Raw genomic sequence first — 16628 nt, 5'->3', positions numbered from 1 at the left:
CCTAGTTTCTTTACAGAAACAACTTCTTTCACAGATCTTTCATGGTGAATGCTTCAACTTTTCAATGTTCATGAAGGAAATAAAATAATTAGCCATAGGTTGTCTCACAAAAGGTTCTTGTTGTTCTTGATAATGTTGATAACATACAACACCTAAAATGCTTGATTGGAAGGCATGATTGATTCGGATTAGGTAGCAGAATCATTGTAACAACAAGAGACGAACATTTGCTTCGATGTTGCCAAGTTAATGATGTGTATATGCCCACAACACTTAATCCCAAAGAGGCGCTTCAACTTTTCAGTCTGAAAGCTTTTCATAGTGATACAGTGCATAAAGATGATTTCATTGAACTTTCTAAACATGTTGTAAATTATGCTGGTGGACTCCCTTTAGCTCTTGAAGTTTTGGGCTCCTTTTTGTGCGGTAGAGATGCGACTCAATGGAGAAGTGCGATTGAAAGACTTAAAAGAGATTCTGATAAAGAAATTCTCAATAAACTTCGAATCAGTTTTGATGGACTGGAAGAAAGGGAGAAGGATATATTTTTAGATATAGCATGCTTCTTCAATGGGGAGAGGAAAGATTTTGTAATAAAAGTATTAGATGGTTGTGAGTTTTTTCCTGATATCGGAATTGATGTTCTCATTAAAAAATCTCCTATACATTAAATTAATAAATTGTATTCATACATAAAATTTTATGATACTGAGTAGATATAAGTTATTTTAGTCTGCACCTAATGAACATTTTAGATGCTTCAAATAGAACTTAATCATATAAAAGGCAAAATGTGAGGGACCGAATTTAAAATAACGCATTGTCCTCCCTGGATTCTTCCTTGAAAGAAAATGCGTCACCCAATGTCCACACCTACTCGTATTCATTTCGAAAATGAAAAGGTTATAGAGAACTTGCTTAGAAACATCCTTTATTCTTCCCTGGAATTTTCATCTGTTTTTCTCAATCTTCACTCTCATATACTTATTGTTTCTAGTTTCTTTCTGGCGTATTGAGCGATCAATTTTCTTATTTTGAACACTGCATCCACATATATATTTTTCTTCTCAAACATCGTCATGTTGTCATTACCTTCAACTTCCTCATACATTTCTAGAAAGAAATATGATGTTTTCTTGAGTTTTAGACTCGCAAAAACTTCACCGATCATCTCTATGCTGCTCTAAAGAGGAGTGGGATAGTCACTTTCAGGGATGATCTAAAGCTGGAGGCCGGCGAAGAGATCGCGCCAGAGCTCTTCAAAGCAATTCAGCAATCATGGTGCTCGGTAATCGTTTTTTCACAAACTTATGCCTTTTCAAGTTGGTGCTTGGAGGAGCTTGCTGAGATTGTTAAACAACATAACAACGACGGCCATAAAGTGTTTCCAATTTTTTACGATGTTGATCCATCTGATTTAAGCAAACAAAAAGGGAAAGTGGAAGAAGCCTTTGCCAGACATGAAGAGAGATACAAAGAAGAAAGTGAGAAGATCCAAAGGTGGCGAAATGCTTTAATTCAAGTGGCTGCAATCAAGGGATGGCATTTAAATAACCGGTAATTCTTTCTTTTCTTCTCTATTTTCTAGTGTTTTGGATGTATGTATGTATGTATGTATGTATGTATGTATGTATGTATGTATGTATGTATGTATGTATGTATGTATGTATGTATGTATGTATGTATGTATGTATGTATGTATGTATGTATGTATGTATGTATGTATGTATGTATGTATGTATGTATGTATGTATGTATGTATAACTGTTGAAACAATTGCAGCAAGAGCAACACAAAACAGCAAGCAAAACAATAGGAATGATGATTTGAAATAATGTAACTGAAGGAATTCAACTTCTTCTTTCATTCAAAATTGAAATATATTGAAGTTACAAAATTAACTTGACAGTTACCTAAACATTTAACTACTCCCACTATAATTGACAAATTTGTAACTTAAGCAATACACAAAAACAAAGCTGATAATGTCAGCTATTACATCCATCATATTCAATCAAAAGATTTACTAACTTTGATGTCAAGTTACAAGCCAACTTGATCAAGTTACAAAAGGACCAAATATAAACTAAACTGCTTCTGGTTCAGTCTCAATGCTGGCATGGTAGCTGAGCTGCTGCTGCTACTGCTGCTGGTCATTTGTTGCATTGCAGGCCAATGCTTAACAATAACTTCTTCTTCTTCTTTTTTCTAATCCTATGTGTTTAATTGAAAAGTGTCATATTTCAATAAAAGAGCAAATTTTGTCTTCTGGCTCCGCAACACATCTTGCTTTCTTATTCTTGGTTCTTGTTTGCTTACAAACTATATTATGTTTGATGATTCATTGAAAAAGAAAGTGCATTCGAAACATATCAACAAAATTTTACTCAAAACATTAAAATTTCTTTTTTTTAGGCATGAATCAGAATTTATTAGAGACATTGTTAAGAAGATATCAGCAAAACCATGTCAGACATATCCAGTTACTCATAGCGACTTGGTTGGTATTAGTGAACGCTTGGAGGATTTGTATTTGAAAATAAACATTGGGGAAGATGATGTCCGCGTTATAGGAATTTGCGGAATGGGTGGCATCGGTAAAACGACACTCGCAAGAGTTGCTTACACTCAAATGTCACCTCATTTTGAAGGTAAAAGCTTTATTTCTGATATTCGAGAAGTTTCAGACAAATGCGGACTAGTTTCTTTACAGAAACAACTTCTTTCACAGATCTTTCATGGTGAATGCTTCAACTTTTTCGATGTTCATGAAGGGAGTGACATAATTAGCCATAGGTTGTCTCACAAAAAGGTTCTTGTTGTTCTTGATAATGTTGATAACATACAACACTTAAAATGCTTGGTAGGAAGGCACGATTGGTTCGGATTAGGAAGTAGAATCGTTGTAACAACAAGAGAAGAACATTTGCTTCGGTCTTGGCCAGTTGATGATATGTATGAGCCCAAAACATTGAATCCCAAAGATGCACTTCAACTTTTCAGTCTGAAAGCTTTTCATAGTGATACAGTGCAGAAAGATGATTTCATTGAGCTTTCTGAACATGTTGTAAATTATGCTGGTGGACTCCCTTTAGCTCTTGAAGTTTTGGGCTCCTTTTTGTGCGGTAGAGATGCGACTCAATGGAGAAGTGCGATTGAAAGACTTAAAAGAGATTCTGATAAAGAAATTCTCAATAAACTTCGAATCAGTTTTGATGGACTGGAAGAAAGGGAGAAGGATATATTTTTAGATATAGCATGCTTCTTCAATGGGGAGAGGAAAGATTTTGTAATAAAAGTATTAGATGGTTGTGAGTTTTTTCCTGATATCGGAATTGATGTTCTCATTAAAAAATCTCTCGTAAAAGTCGATAAATACAACAGATATTTGAAGATGCATGAATTGTTGCAAGAAATGGGAAGAACAATTGTTAAAGAAAAATGTGTTGATGAACCTGGAAAACGTTGCAGATTGTGGGAGGAAAGGGACGTCCATCATGTCCTAACAAAATACACTGTAAGTCATTCAATAAAAGTTACATACTATTTCTTTTTTATCCTACATTATTCACCATTTATTTTATTTTCTTATTGTCTGTTGTTGATCTTTTTTAGGCTACAGAAATGATTAAAGGCATAATATCGATAATAAAAGGTAAGAAGATACACATAAACTTATATCTATGTGTACTGTAAATAATTATTATTTTTAAATATGATAAAAAAAATATAGCAAAACTTTTGACATTCAATATTTCAATGTTTAATTATGAAATTTATCTAGCAACATATTTACTCTTTCAAAAGAATCAAAAGAGAAATGTATGTATTTTTGAAATATTAATGGTATATTTTTTGTGAAAATTAATGGTATATATTTAATGTACTAAAAGTGTATATCAACGAATTAGATTATAACATGTCATCGAAATTTTTTAATGAAAATAGTTTCATTTTAATTATGTGTCATTGTTTGGTTCATTAACTTGTAAATTATGCTTTGTTTATGGACCGAATATAAATCAACATATTAATTCAATTTTTAGGATTAGGTAATTTAACATCGGATGGGATTATTAGATATAAGTATCTCTTTAATATGGCTATGTTAAAAAATATATTTAAAATTGTTTTTATTCACATATTTAAAAGGTTCTTAAAGGATCATATCTTAATACCCATATACTAATATGCATTAGATATAAGTATTGGATACGAGTACTTAAAAAACAATATTGATGTAACATTTCTTTTAGATATTGAATGTTTTTGTATATTTTGAAGCTCATTTTTGTTTTGCTCATGGATATTAGGGAATCGAACAAGATACTCAATTTGAGTGTGGATACCTTCTTGAAGATGAAAAAATTGAGATTGCTTAAAGTGCTTTGCCTTTCAAATTGTGATGATGATCTCAAATATCTTTCTAATGACCTCGACTTTTAGATTGGACAGGATACCCTTTAAGAAACTTGCCTTCAAGCTTTCAACCGGATAACCTTGTCGCACTTCTTTTACCATATAGTCACATTCAACAACTATGGAAGGGAAATAGAGTAAGAATTAACTCATCTTATCCTTGTGTTTTAGCTTATTTTAATATAAATTATTAAACTTTGATTAAGGTAAAACAAAAAACAAAAATGAGCATTATTATGTTTTCTCATTTGTTTCTAATTTATTATGGTCTTCAACAGCCCTTGTTTAACTTGAAAATAATGAACCTCAGAGGGTCTCAAAACCTGATCAAGACACCAGACTTCACAACAGCATCAAATCTTGAGGTTTTGATTTTGGAAGGTTGTACCAAATTAGTGGATGTTCATCCATCAATCGGGGTGCTTAGGAGCCTTAAACTTTTGAATTTAAGAGATTGCAAAAGTCTTAGGACTCTTCCAACCAAAACTGGAATGGAATCTCTTGAAACATTAATTCTTTCGGGTTGCTCAAATCTTGTAAGGTTTCCGGATGTTGAAGGGAAAATGGAACGCCTAAAAACTCTAGATCTTTCCGGTTGTTATAGAGTGGAAAATTTATCGGAGAATTTGCAGCAAGCAAAGTTTTTGGAAGAGCTCGACTTGAGTGAAACAGCCATAACAGAACCACCATCCTTCATTTTTCAATTTAAAAATCTTAAAGTTCTGTCTTTCAATGGGCGCAAGGGACCATCATATAAGTTACTACCAAATTTGCCTTCTCTTGTCAAGGTAATCCAAGGAAGAAGGACGAATCCCATGGCTCGGATGTTGCCTTTGTTGTCAGGTTTGAGTTCATTAAGAGAGTTGAATCTAAGGGACTGCAATCTTTGTGAAGGAGATATTCCACCTGATATTTCTGGTCTATCCTGTTTGGAAGAACTTGAACTTAGCGGTAACAATTTCATCAGCATACCTGCATCTCTTACTCGACTCTCCAAGCTTAAAGAGCTTATATTGTCAAATTGCAACATGTGCACTCTTGGTGAAGCAGATATTCGTAGTGATCTTTCTGGTCTATACTCTTTGCTACGTCTTGATCTTAGTGGTAAGAATTTCATCACCCTTCCTTTGGCTCTTACTCAACTTTCCAGGCTCAAATTGCTTAAATTGTCAGGTTGCAAGATGCTTAAATCATTGCCTGAGCTACCAACAAGTATAAGATATATGATAATAGATGATTGTTCTTCACTTGAAGTAGTTGCAAGTCCATCAAAAGTATGCAATTTAGCGGGTGGTGATGAAATTAGTGCCATTAACTGCTTCAAATTGGCTGAGAAAATCAATGCATTAACACTGCTGAAAGAACATATTAAGGTCAATTAATCTATTTTTTCTCCCTTAGAAAATCTCATACTTGAGAATTTATGGTTTTAGTTACCAAACGACTTGTGTTTAATTTTGCAGGCGGTTCGATATCCAAGAGATTGTTTTCATAGTAGCATCGTTGATATTATGATGCCCGGAAGTGAAATCCCAGAATGGTTTAGCCAACAAAAAAGTGACTCTTCAATTAAGATACCCCTACCTATCAACCTTCGGAAAGATAGTCAATGGATTGGAGTTGCTTGTTGCTGCATTTTGTCGATAATGGTGCTTCAAGGAATAAGATGCTTTACTGTGATGGATCTATTTTTCGAGGTAGAAATTGTCGACGAATTTTTTGGAGCCTCGGGTGGGTAGGTCGAAGCTTTCACAAGCTCATAATGAAAGATCACCTTTTTCTTCGTTATTTTCTGCGTGATGAATTATATCCAATTTCCTTGGAGGATAAATATGGTGACTGTGAAACCAATAATTTATGGACAGCAGATTGCTTAGATCAAACAGGCGATAAGCTTCAGTTGTGTTTCAATTCCAAATTTGAACCAAATGACCGTTGTGTTAAGGTGAAGAAGTGTGGTGTTAGAATAGTGTATGAGAAAGATTTGGAAGAAATGAAAGAGTTGCAGTGCCATACCACTCAATCTTCTCCAAATTTTGAACACATCCACCAACACTCTGCTCAAAACCATGGATCAGTAGGTAGCACTTCTCACATGAAACGAAAAATCAAGAGAGAAGCATTAACTGTGGTAAACTACTTAACCAACTTTGTCCTATTAATTTTTTTACACATCTTGTATTTCATTTGAACAATTATTCTAGACTTGTTTTGCATATGCGATATGATCCTTCCATTATATGCCAAAACATTTTAAAATTTTAGCTACTTATTTTATTGGAGATCAACTTATGTATTCAATTTAATCAATCAAAACTGTTTTATATATTTAGAAGATTAATTATAAATAGTTAATAGTACTTAAATAGATTTAATTCCTTCTAATAAAGTATCATTTAAATTTGATGGCTTGAAGTACAAATAACATTATTCCAACTCTTCAGTTTATATTTTTTAGACATCTATGTAAACTTATTTGCTTATGAGATATAATCCTTCTTATATATAAAAATTTTAAATTTTTATTTATACACATATTCAACATGAGCTCATATTCTATGCATATCCTAAATGTTGATAACATAGTATTTTTAGACCATTTAAAATTCTTCTTTATGTTTATGATTTTTCTATTTTTAAAAAATTTATGTATTTTAATATTATATAATTTTTAAATTATGATTGACTTTTTGGGTAAACTACAAATATAGTCACTTTTGTTTCACTCAGATTACATTTTAGTCACTTATGTTTGAAATGTTATGTTTTAGTCACTTATGTCGTTTTGTTACAAAGTGGTCACTCTACCATTAAGCTTTGTTACCTCCCTAACGGCAATCCTACGTGGCAGTCCAAATGGGTTTTAAATGCCAACTTGGATGTCTAATTGGTACAACAATAGGTTTTTAATTAAATAAATTTAATTAATTAAAAATTTTAAATTAATTACATGTTGAACTGGAAAAGAAAAATCATTCATCTCTTTTTTCTTTTTAGTTTTCCTTTTCATTTTAACTGAAAAAATTATTCTCATCCTAGTTGGAAATCCAAGTTGTCATTTGAAACCCATTTGGATTGCCACGTAGGATTGTCACTAGGGAGATAACGGAACTTAACTGAAGAGTTCGTAACAAAACGATAATGTAAGTGGCTAAAACGTAGCATTTCAAACATAAATGACTAAAATATAATTTGCGGCAAATAAAAGTGACTATTTTTATAGTTTACTTTTTTTTGAATTTTAGAGTTTAGGTTCATTTGTGAACTCTTTCTTGGAATCTTCGTGGAGAGAACATTTATCATCCCCCAATTTCCACACCTACGAGCTTGAGGGCAATGAGGTTGTTGTTTTGGGAGGTTCAAAGGTGAGGGGGAGCTGTTTGGGATGGCGGTCGGTAATGGAAGATGAGAGTGATGAAGCCCGGTGTATTGGTGATGTTGGTGGTGAAGATGGGAGCCTCGAGTGATAGAGAGAGAATGGTGAAAAGGCCCTGGGTTAGCTCAGAGATGAAATTTGCTGCTATTGTTGCCTCCAAACACAGAATTGCTAACCTACCCGGCTTGAATTTTGTAGATTGATTTTATTAACAGAAATCAGTGGAGCATGTTGTGTGTGCTTGCAGTGCAACAAAAGGAATTGGCATTTTGTGCTGCGGAAGATACCTGTAGGTGCTGAGGTAGGTGTACTGGTGCAGAAGGGTGGCCATTGACTGGCTACCACCTGTCCCAAGATATTAGGAACACATTAGGATCTGTTTGTAAAGTTAATAAAAATTTGGGGACTTTTACTCAAAATTTTAACTTTTGAATTATTACTTACAATTATTGTAGGCTCCACTTTGTGGACTCTTTCTTGGATTCTTCATGGAGACAACATCTGTCATCCCCCAATTTCCACACGTGCCTGCTTTCATTTGGAAACAAAGGAAATGTATAGAAAAATTGCTTAGGGAAATTGGATCTAGTTCTCTCCTTCATGCTCATATACTATACTATATTGAAAATATATTAAAGAGATTTGACAAGGATTGTACATTAGGTGATGCTTATATCATTAAAAGGGACAAGTTTAATGCTCATCAATGCCTCAAAATTGGTTTTAAGATTAAGGAAATGGAAAAAATCACTATGCTTATTACTTAATAATAATTGGTTTTATATGTGTAAAAATATTGCATATATAACCCCGAATTTCCACACCACTCCCTTTCATTTTGTCTACTCTCACCTTCTTGGAGTCTTTCCGGAAACATCTATAACCCCGAATTTCCACACCTAGTCCCTTTCATTTCGAAAAGTAATGTTTTTAATTATTATCTTTCATTGTTAAGTTCATAAAATACAAACCGTCCAACATTTTTAACTCTCACCTTCATGAAAAGAACATATCACCCGGCCCTCTTCTATTTTTCATATGTTTTTCCTCATATATTCATTATTTTCTGATTTTGAACACCAGATTGAAATATCTTCTCCTTTCATACATCCTCATGTTGTCGTTACCTTCAACTTCTTCCTCCATTTCTAGAAAAAAATACGATGTTTTCTTGAGTTTCAGAGGTGAAGATACCCGCAGCAACTTTACCGATCATCTCTATGATGCTCTAAGTAGGAGTGGGATCGTCACTTTCAGAGATGATCCAAAGCTGGAGGCCGGCGAAGAGATCGCACCTGAACTCTTTAAAGCAATTCAGCAATCATGGTGCTCGGTAATCGTTTTTTCACAAACTTATGCCTTTTCAAGTTGGTGCTTGGAGGAGCTTGCTGAGATTGTTAAACAACATAACAACGACGGCCATAAAGTGTTTCCAATTTTTTACCATGTTGGTCCATCTGATTTAAGAAAACAAAAAGAGAAAGTGGAAGAAGCCTTTGCCAGACATAAAGAGAGATACAAAGAAGATAGTGAGAAGATCCAAAGATGGCGAAATGCTTTAATTCAAGTGGCTGGAATCAAGGGATGGCATTTAAATAAAAGGTAATTCCTTCTTTTCTTCTTTATTTTCTAGTTTTTTGCATATATATGTATATCTTTTTTTTCTTTCTAATCCTATGTGTTTAATTGAAAAGTGTCATATTTCAATAAAAGAGCAAACTTTGTATTCTGGCTACGCAACAGATCTTGCTTTCTTATTCTTGGTTCTTGTTTGCTTCCAAACTATATTATGTTTGATGATTCATTGAAAAGAAAGTTTATTTGAAACATATCAACAAAGTTTTATTCAAAACATTAAATTTTCCTCTCTTTTCTTTAGGCATGAATCAGAATTTATTAAAGACATTGTCAAGAAGATATCAGCAAAACTATGTCAGACATATCCAGCTACTCATAGCGACTTGGTTGGAATTAGTGAACGCTTGGAGGATTTATATTTGAAAATAAACATTGGGGAAGATGATGTCCGCGTTATAGGAATTTGCGGAATGGGTGGCATCGGTAAAACGACACTCGCAAGAGTTGCTTACACTCAAATGTCACCTCATTTTGAAGGTAAAAGCTTTATTTCTGATATTCGAGAAGTTTCAGACAAATGCGGGCTAGTTTCTTTACAGAAACAACTTCTTTCACAGATCTTTCATGGTGAATGCTTCAACTTTTTCGATGTTCATGAAGGGAGTGACATAATTAGCCATAGGTTGTCTCACAAAAAGGTTCTTGTTGTTCTTGATAATGTTGATAACATACAACACTTAAAATGCTTGGTAGGAAGGCACGATTGGTTCGGATTAGGAAGTAGAATCGTTGTAACAACAAGAGAAGAACATTTGCTTCGGTCTTGGCCAGTTGATGATATGTATGAGCCCACAACATTGAATCCCAAAGATGCGCTTCAACTTTTCAGTCTGAAAGCTTTTCATAGTGATACAGTGCAGAAAGATGATTTCATTGAGCTTTCTAAACATGTTGTAAATTATGCTGGTGGACTCCCTTTAGCTCTTGAAGTTTTGGGTTCCTTTTTGTGCGGTAGAGATGCGACTCAATGGAGAAGTGCGATTGAAAGACTTAAAAGAGATTCTAATAAAGAAATTCTCGATAAACTTCGAATCAGTTTTGATGGACTGGAAGAAAGGGAGAAGAATATATTTTTAGATATAGCATGCTTCTTCAACGGGGAGAAGAAAGATTTTGTAATTAAAGTATTGGATGGTTGCGAGTTTTTTCCTGATATCGGAATTGATGTTCTCATTAAAAAATCTCTCGTAAAAGTTAATAAACACAACAAATATTTGAATATGCATGAATTGTTGCAAGAAATGGGAAGAACAATTGTTAAAGAAAAATGTGTTGATGAACCTGGAAAACGTTGCAGATTGTGGGAGGAAAGGGACGTCCATCATGTCCTAACAAAAAACACTGTAAGTCATTCAACAAAAGTTGCATACTATTTCTTTTCTATCCTCCATTATTCACCATTTATTTTATTTTCTTAGTGTCTGTTCTTGATCTTTTTTAGGCTACAGAAATGATTGAAGGTATAATTATCGATAATAAAAGGTAAGAAGGCACACACATAAACTTATATCTATGTGTACTGTAAATAATTATTATTTTTCAATATGATAAAAAAAACTATATCAAAACTTTTGACATTCAATATTTCAATGTTTAATTATGAAATTTATATATCTAGCAACATATTTACTTTTTAAAAGAATCAAAAAGAAATGTATGTATTTTTGAAATATTAATGGTATATTTTTTGTGAATATTAATGGTATATATTTAATGTACTAAAAGCGTATATCAACGAATTAGATTATAACATGTCATCAAATTTTTTAATAAAAATGATTTTATTTTTAATTATGTATCATTGTTTGGTTCATTAACTTGTAAATTATGTATTGTTTATGGACCAAATATAAATCAACATATTAATTCAATTTTTAGGATTAGGTAATTTAACATCGGATGTGATTGTTAGATATAAGTATCTCTTTAATATGGGTATATTCAAAAAATTTAAAATTATTTTTTCACATATTTAAAAGGTTCTTAAAGGGTCATATCTTAATACCCTTATACGAATGTGCATTAGATATAAGTATTGGATACGAGTACTTAAAAACAATATCAATGCAACATTTCTTTTAGATATTGAATGTTTTGTATATTTTGAAGTTCATTTTGTTTTGTTCATGGATATTAGGAAATCGAACAAGATGCTCAATTTGAGTGTGGATACCTTCTTGAAGATGAAAAAACTGAGATTGCTCAAAGTGCTTTGCCTTTCAAATTGTAATGATCTCAAATATCTTTCTAAAGAACTACGACTTTTAGATTGGATAGGATACCCTTTAAGATACTTGCCTTCAAGCTTTCAACCGGACAACCTTGTCGCACTTCTTTTACCATGTAGTCACATTCAACAACTATGGAAGGGAAATAGAGTAAGAATTAACTCATCTTATCCTTGTGTTTTAGCTTATTTTAATATAAATTATTAAACTTTGATTAAGGTAAAACAAAAATGAGCATTATATATATTTTTTCTCATTTGTTTCTAATTTATTATGGTCTTCAACAGCCCTTGTTTAACTTGAAAATAATGAACCTCAGAGGGTCTCAAAACCTGATCAAGACACCAGACTTCACAACAGCATCAAATCTTGAAGTTTTGATTTTGGAAGGTTGTACCAAATTAGTGGATGTTCATCCATCAATCGGGGTGCTTAAGAGCCTTAAACTTTTGAATTTAAGAGATTGCAGAAGTCTTAGGACTCTTCCAACCAAAATTGGAATGGAATCTCTAGAAACATTAATTCTTTCGGGTTGCTCAAGTCTTGTAAGGTTTCCGGAGATTGATGGGAAAATGGAACGTCTAAAACTCTAGATCTTTTCGGTTGTTATAGAGTGGAAAACTTATCGGAGAATTTGCAGCAAGCAAAGTTTTTGGAAGAGCTAGACTTGAGTGAAACAGCCATAACAGAACCACCATCCTTCATTTTTCAATTTAAAATCTTAAAGTTCTGTCTTTCAATGGGCGCAAGGGACCATCATATAAGTTACTACCAAATTTGCCTCCTCTTCTCAAGGTAATCCAAGGAAGAAGGACGAATCCCATGGTTCGGATGTTGCCTTTGTTGTCAGGTTTGAGTTCTTTAAGAGAGCTAAAACTAAGGGACTGCAATCTTTGTGAAGGAGATATTCCACGTGATATTTCTGGTCTATCCTGTTTGGAAAAACTTGATCTTAGTGGTAACAATTTCATCAGCATGCCTGCATCTCTTACTCGACTCTTGAAGCTTGCAAATCTTATATTGTCAAATTGCAACATGTGCACTTTTGGTGAAGCAGATACTCATAGTGATATTTCTGGTCTATCCTCTTTGAGTTATCTTAATCTTAGTGGTAACAATTTCATCAGCATACCTGCATCTCTTACTGGACTCTCAAAGCTTCATGTTCTTGACTTGTCAAATTGCAACGTGTGCACTCTTGGTGAAGCAGATATTCATAGTGATCTTTCTGGTCTATCCTCTTTAATAAGTCTTGATCTTAGTGGTAATAATTTCATTACCATTCCTTTGGCTCTTACTCAACTTTCCAGGCTCAGATTGCTTACAATGTCAGGTTGCAAGATGCTTAAATCGTTGCCTGAGCTACCAACAACTATAGCAGTTGTGACTATAGATGGTTGTTCTTCACTTGAAGTAGTTGCAAGTCCATCAAAAGTATGCAATTTAGCGGGTTGTGGTGACATTCGTGCCATTAACTGCTTCAAATTGGCTGAGAAAATCAATGCATTAACACTGCTGAAAGAACATATTAAGGTCGATTAATCTAATTTTTCTACCTTAGAAAATCTCATACTTGAGAATTTATGGTTTTAGTTACCAAACGACTTGTGTTTTATTTTGCAGGGGGTTCGATATCCAAGAGATTGGTTTGATAGTTGCATCTTTGATATTATGATGCCCGGAAGTGAAATCCCAGAATGGTTTAGCCAACAAAAAAGTGACAAATCAATTAAGATACCCGTTCCGAAAGATAGTCAATGGATTGGAGTTGCTTGTTGCTGCATTTTTGTCAATAATGATGCTTCAAGGCATATCGAGGCTATCGGATGTAATGCATCTATTTTTCGAGGTAGAAATTGTCGACCAATTGATCGGAGAAACCGGTGGGTAGGTCGATACCTTGACAAGCCCATAATGAAAGATCACCTTTTTCTTCGTTATTTTCCGCGTGATGAATTATATCTTTCCTTGGCGGATAAATATGGTGACTGTGAAACCAATAATTTATGGACAACAGATTGCTTAGATCAAATAGGCGATGAGCTTAAGTTGTCTTTCAATGCCGAATTTGGACCAAATTGCCGTTGTGTTAAGGTGAAGAAGTGTGGTGTTAGAATAGTGTATGAGAAAGATTTGGAAGAGATAAAAGAGTTGCAGTGCCATACCACTCAATCTTCTCCAAATTTTGAACACATCCACCGACACTCTGCTCAAAACCATGGATCAGTAGGTAGCACTTCTCACATGAAACGAAAACGTAATATCTATGAGGAAACGGAGGAAGAAGAGCCGCAACCAAAACGGATGCAAAATATTTTCAATTTTGTAAAGGGGCAATCAAGAAAGAAGCATTAACTGTGGTAAACTACTTAACCAACTTCGTCCTATTAATTTTCTTTTACACATCTTATATTTCATTTAAACAATTATTCTAGACTTGTTTTGCATATGAGATATGATCTTTCCATTATATGCCAAAACATTTTAAAAAATTTTATTCATATTCATATTCAACATATACATATTTTAAATGTTGATAACATTGTTTTTTATACCATTTAAAATTTTAGTCACTTAAGTCCGGTTGTTTGGGGTAAAACATTTTTCGAAAAAGCTTTTCAGCCTTTTCCATTGTTTATTTGGCTGAAAATGATTTTCCAATGTAAAACATTTTACAAAACAAGAGAAAAGGAGGTGTTTTTTTGGAAAAATGTCTTACCCTTTTTTATTTCGGTAAGACATTTTCCAAAGTTTTTCCTCTTCACATCCCAACATCAGAACTTTCTAAAGGCTCTCTCCTTCTCCTTCCCCTTCCCTTCATTGCGTCCCCGACCCAGGATTCATCTCTATATCAAAAACAACCAACAGTAGTTTCGTTGACAAAAAGGAAAAAAGCCCTAGCTATTTCTAGTCTTTTCAGAAATGAAACTCTCAACAATTTGGTGATTTTTTCTCTTCAATTTTTTAATCTATTTTCCTTCAGCAATTTTCCACTTCAAGCAAAATCAGTCGATTCAAATTCGAAATTAAATTCAGAATTGATTAGGTGGGATTTTGATCAGGTTCAATTTGTGATGGAGTTAATAATTTTGTGTTTGAATTGGGTCTTTTGATGTGTTTGATTTTATGGGTATTTGATTTTGAACCACTTCTTTTTATGATTGTCTGTTCTATACTACAATGCTGGAATGGATGTTAGCAGAGATGGGTGATTTGTGGTCACCCTTAATTTTGTAAAATAGATGAAATGGCTAATTCTTTGTTTGGTAGGATTACTTATTTTTATCCTCTCCTTTGCGTTTCTTGATTCATGATGAATAATGTTGTATGCGTTGCCTGATTGTATTTTGTTGATTCTCATGTATGAGAAATAGACATGGAGGAGTTAATTCTTTATGTGCTCCTCCATGCACAAAAAATAAGGAAGGGGAAACAATTATGGAATGCTTTTAATCTGTTAGGACAAAAGAAAATTCAAGTAGGTTAAAAGGTTAAGATCATGGTTTGATTTTATAAGACAGATACTGATTTCTCTTTGAGTTTGAGGTCTCCGGCTTTATCAGATTCCAACTCCAATATCTGGTCTTCAGTCAGCAGAATCAAGAAATGGTTAAAAGGTTAATCCTATTGTTTTCTTTTAGAATGATCGAGTGTATGGAAAGAATGACATGAATGGGATTTTTGGTCTCTTTTGCTGTTGCCTAGGTATGGAGTGTATTGATGTGAAGAGAATATGATCTTGCAGTGCGTAGAAGGATTGAAGCATTTATTTGATTCAGTGTTGTAATGATGTGATAATGATTTGTACAAGCAGTCAAGAGGTCTTGTCGATCCTGAACTTCTTGCAAGAGAGACCGTTTGTATGTTATCATTTTTTCTTTTCTTTTTAAATATTATCCTATATTGCTTATGTGATAAATTCAGTGCTTTTGCTTGATTTAACTTTTGTTCAGTCTTTGCCTGTGTTATTTTAGTTCTTGAGTCATTCTACTGAAATTTGTTTTTTGCTCATCTTCATGCAGTTAGTGTAAGTAAAATAGAAGCACTTTATGAGCTTTTCAAGAAGATAAGCAATGTTGTTATAGATGATGGGCTGATCAACAAGGTCTTTGTTTTTTCATAGTTCCCATTTTGTTCTATAATTGATATCTTTTGTTATGTTTGTCAAGTTTTTTGGCTTGATGATCACTCCTCGTCTTGAGTTGGTTCTTTCCCATTCATCTTTGTAGTATTTAAGTTTTATTTATATTACTATTTGACAGGAGGAGTTCCAATTGGCGTTATTCAAAACAAACAAAAAAGAGAGTTTATCTAATATTAATTAATAATGTCTCTATCCTTGAAACAATAATTCTTGTTATCATAATATTGCTTGAGTTGCTGTCAATATATTTCTGATTTCACTGCAAATATTTGACTTGTTTGATACAAAGCATAATGGAATTCTAGGTTTCGAAGGGTTTGCTCGTGCTCTCTCTGTCTTCCATCCAAATGCGCCCATTGACGATAAGAATGATTGTATACTTCGTCTCTATGTTTACCTCTCTTGTTGTAAGCCATAATCATGTTAACATAGTAATTGGATGTAAATGACTGGTATGGAAATGGAATTATGGACTTTTGTGCATAGACGATGTGTCTAAACTATGTATTCTTGTGTATACATATTCTTGTGTAATCTATTTTCTTAGACTAGGGAATTTCTTTTTGTAATTGATTTTTTCTCTTTGAATCCTTTTATTTGGCACTGGTTCTTAATGTTTAATTTGATGTATTTATTTATAAATAAATCATTATGTAAAATATAAATTTAATAGATATAAAATAAATTCAATTACACAATGAGAAGATAATAAATTCTTAAATGTATGTTTGTTTCATTTAAAAGGCCTTTTATAAAATATTTTCAGAAAATCTGCCAAACAACAGAAAATATTTTACACAGATTCATCTAAATACCAGAATAT

At 33.2% G+C, this 16628-nt stretch overlaps 2 protein-coding genes across 4 annotated transcripts; both read left to right on the top strand.

The window, feature by feature from the left end:
• Positions 1 to 260: 260 nt before the first annotated feature.
• Positions 261 to 16374, top strand: LOC105801379 (TMV resistance protein N-like). The gene is made up of 9 exons (XM_052623038.1): positions 261 to 590; positions 1148 to 1557; positions 2416 to 3517; positions 3616 to 3655; positions 4447 to 4556; positions 4698 to 5262; positions 12512 to 13194; positions 13285 to 14021; positions 15183 to 16374. Exons 1-8 carry the CDS (start codon positions 261 to 263, stop codon positions 14014 to 14016), a joined length of 3972 nt encoding a protein of 1323 aa, XP_052478998.1. The 3' UTR covers positions 14017 to 14021; positions 15183 to 16374.
• Positions 8579 to 12178, top strand: LOC128034915 (disease resistance protein RUN1-like). Of its 3 annotated transcripts, XM_052624305.1 has the most exons (5): positions 8579 to 9397; positions 9675 to 10776; positions 10875 to 10915; positions 11571 to 11811; positions 11981 to 12178. In XM_052624305.1, exons 1-5 carry the CDS (start codon positions 8910 to 8912, stop codon positions 12032 to 12034), a joined length of 1926 nt encoding a protein of 641 aa, XP_052480265.1. In that variant the 5' UTR covers positions 8579 to 8909; the 3' UTR covers positions 12035 to 12178. The 3 variants fall into 3 exon arrangements, with proteins under 3 accessions (XP_052480265.1, XP_052480267.1, XP_052480266.1); XM_052624307.1 differs by lacking the exon at positions 11981 to 12178 and having other exon boundaries at positions 8580 to 9397; positions 10852 to 10915; positions 11571 to 11718; XM_052624306.1 differs by lacking the exons at positions 10875 to 10915; positions 11981 to 12178 and having other exon boundaries at positions 8580 to 9397; positions 11571 to 11805.
• Positions 16375 to 16628: the final 254 nt, after the last annotated feature.

Source organism: Gossypium raimondii, chromosome 11 (assembly GCF_025698545.1).
Source record: "Gossypium raimondii isolate GPD5lz chromosome 11, ASM2569854v1, whole genome shotgun sequence".
NCBI lineage: Eukaryota > Viridiplantae > Streptophyta > Magnoliopsida > Malvales > Malvaceae > Gossypium > Gossypium raimondii.
The sequence above is the reverse complement of the archived record's forward strand: the minus strand, read 5'-3'. Positions and strand labels throughout refer to the sequence as shown.

What these genes read in the sequence shown, in the direction of transcription:
- LOC128034915 (XM_052624305.1), top strand. Translation starts at nt 8,910, where the DNA reads ATGTTGTCGTTACCTTCAACTTCTTCCTCCATTTCTAGAAAAAAATAC. An exon ending in ATGTCCTAACAAAAAACACT is followed by an intron (nt 10,777 to 10,874) that starts GTAAGTCATTCA and finishes GATCTTTTTTAG; the next exon opens with GCTACAGAAATGATTGAAGG. An exon ending in ATAATTATCGATAATAAAAG is followed by an intron (nt 10,916 to 11,570) that starts GTAAGAAGGCAC and finishes CATGGATATTAG; the next exon opens with GAAATCGAACAAGATGCTCA.
- LOC105801379 (XM_052623038.1), top strand. Translation starts at nt 261, where the DNA reads ATGCCCACAACACTTAATCCCAAAGAGGCGCTTCAACTTTTCAGTCTG. An exon ending in ATGGGGAGAGGAAAGATTTT is followed by an intron (nt 591 to 1,147) that starts GTAATAAAAGTA and finishes CTTGAGTTTTAG; the next exon opens with ACTCGCAAAAACTTCACCGA. An exon ending in TGCTGAAAGAACATATTAAG is followed by an intron (nt 13,195 to 13,284) that starts GTCGATTAATCT and finishes TTTATTTTGCAG; the next exon opens with GGGGTTCGATATCCAAGAGA.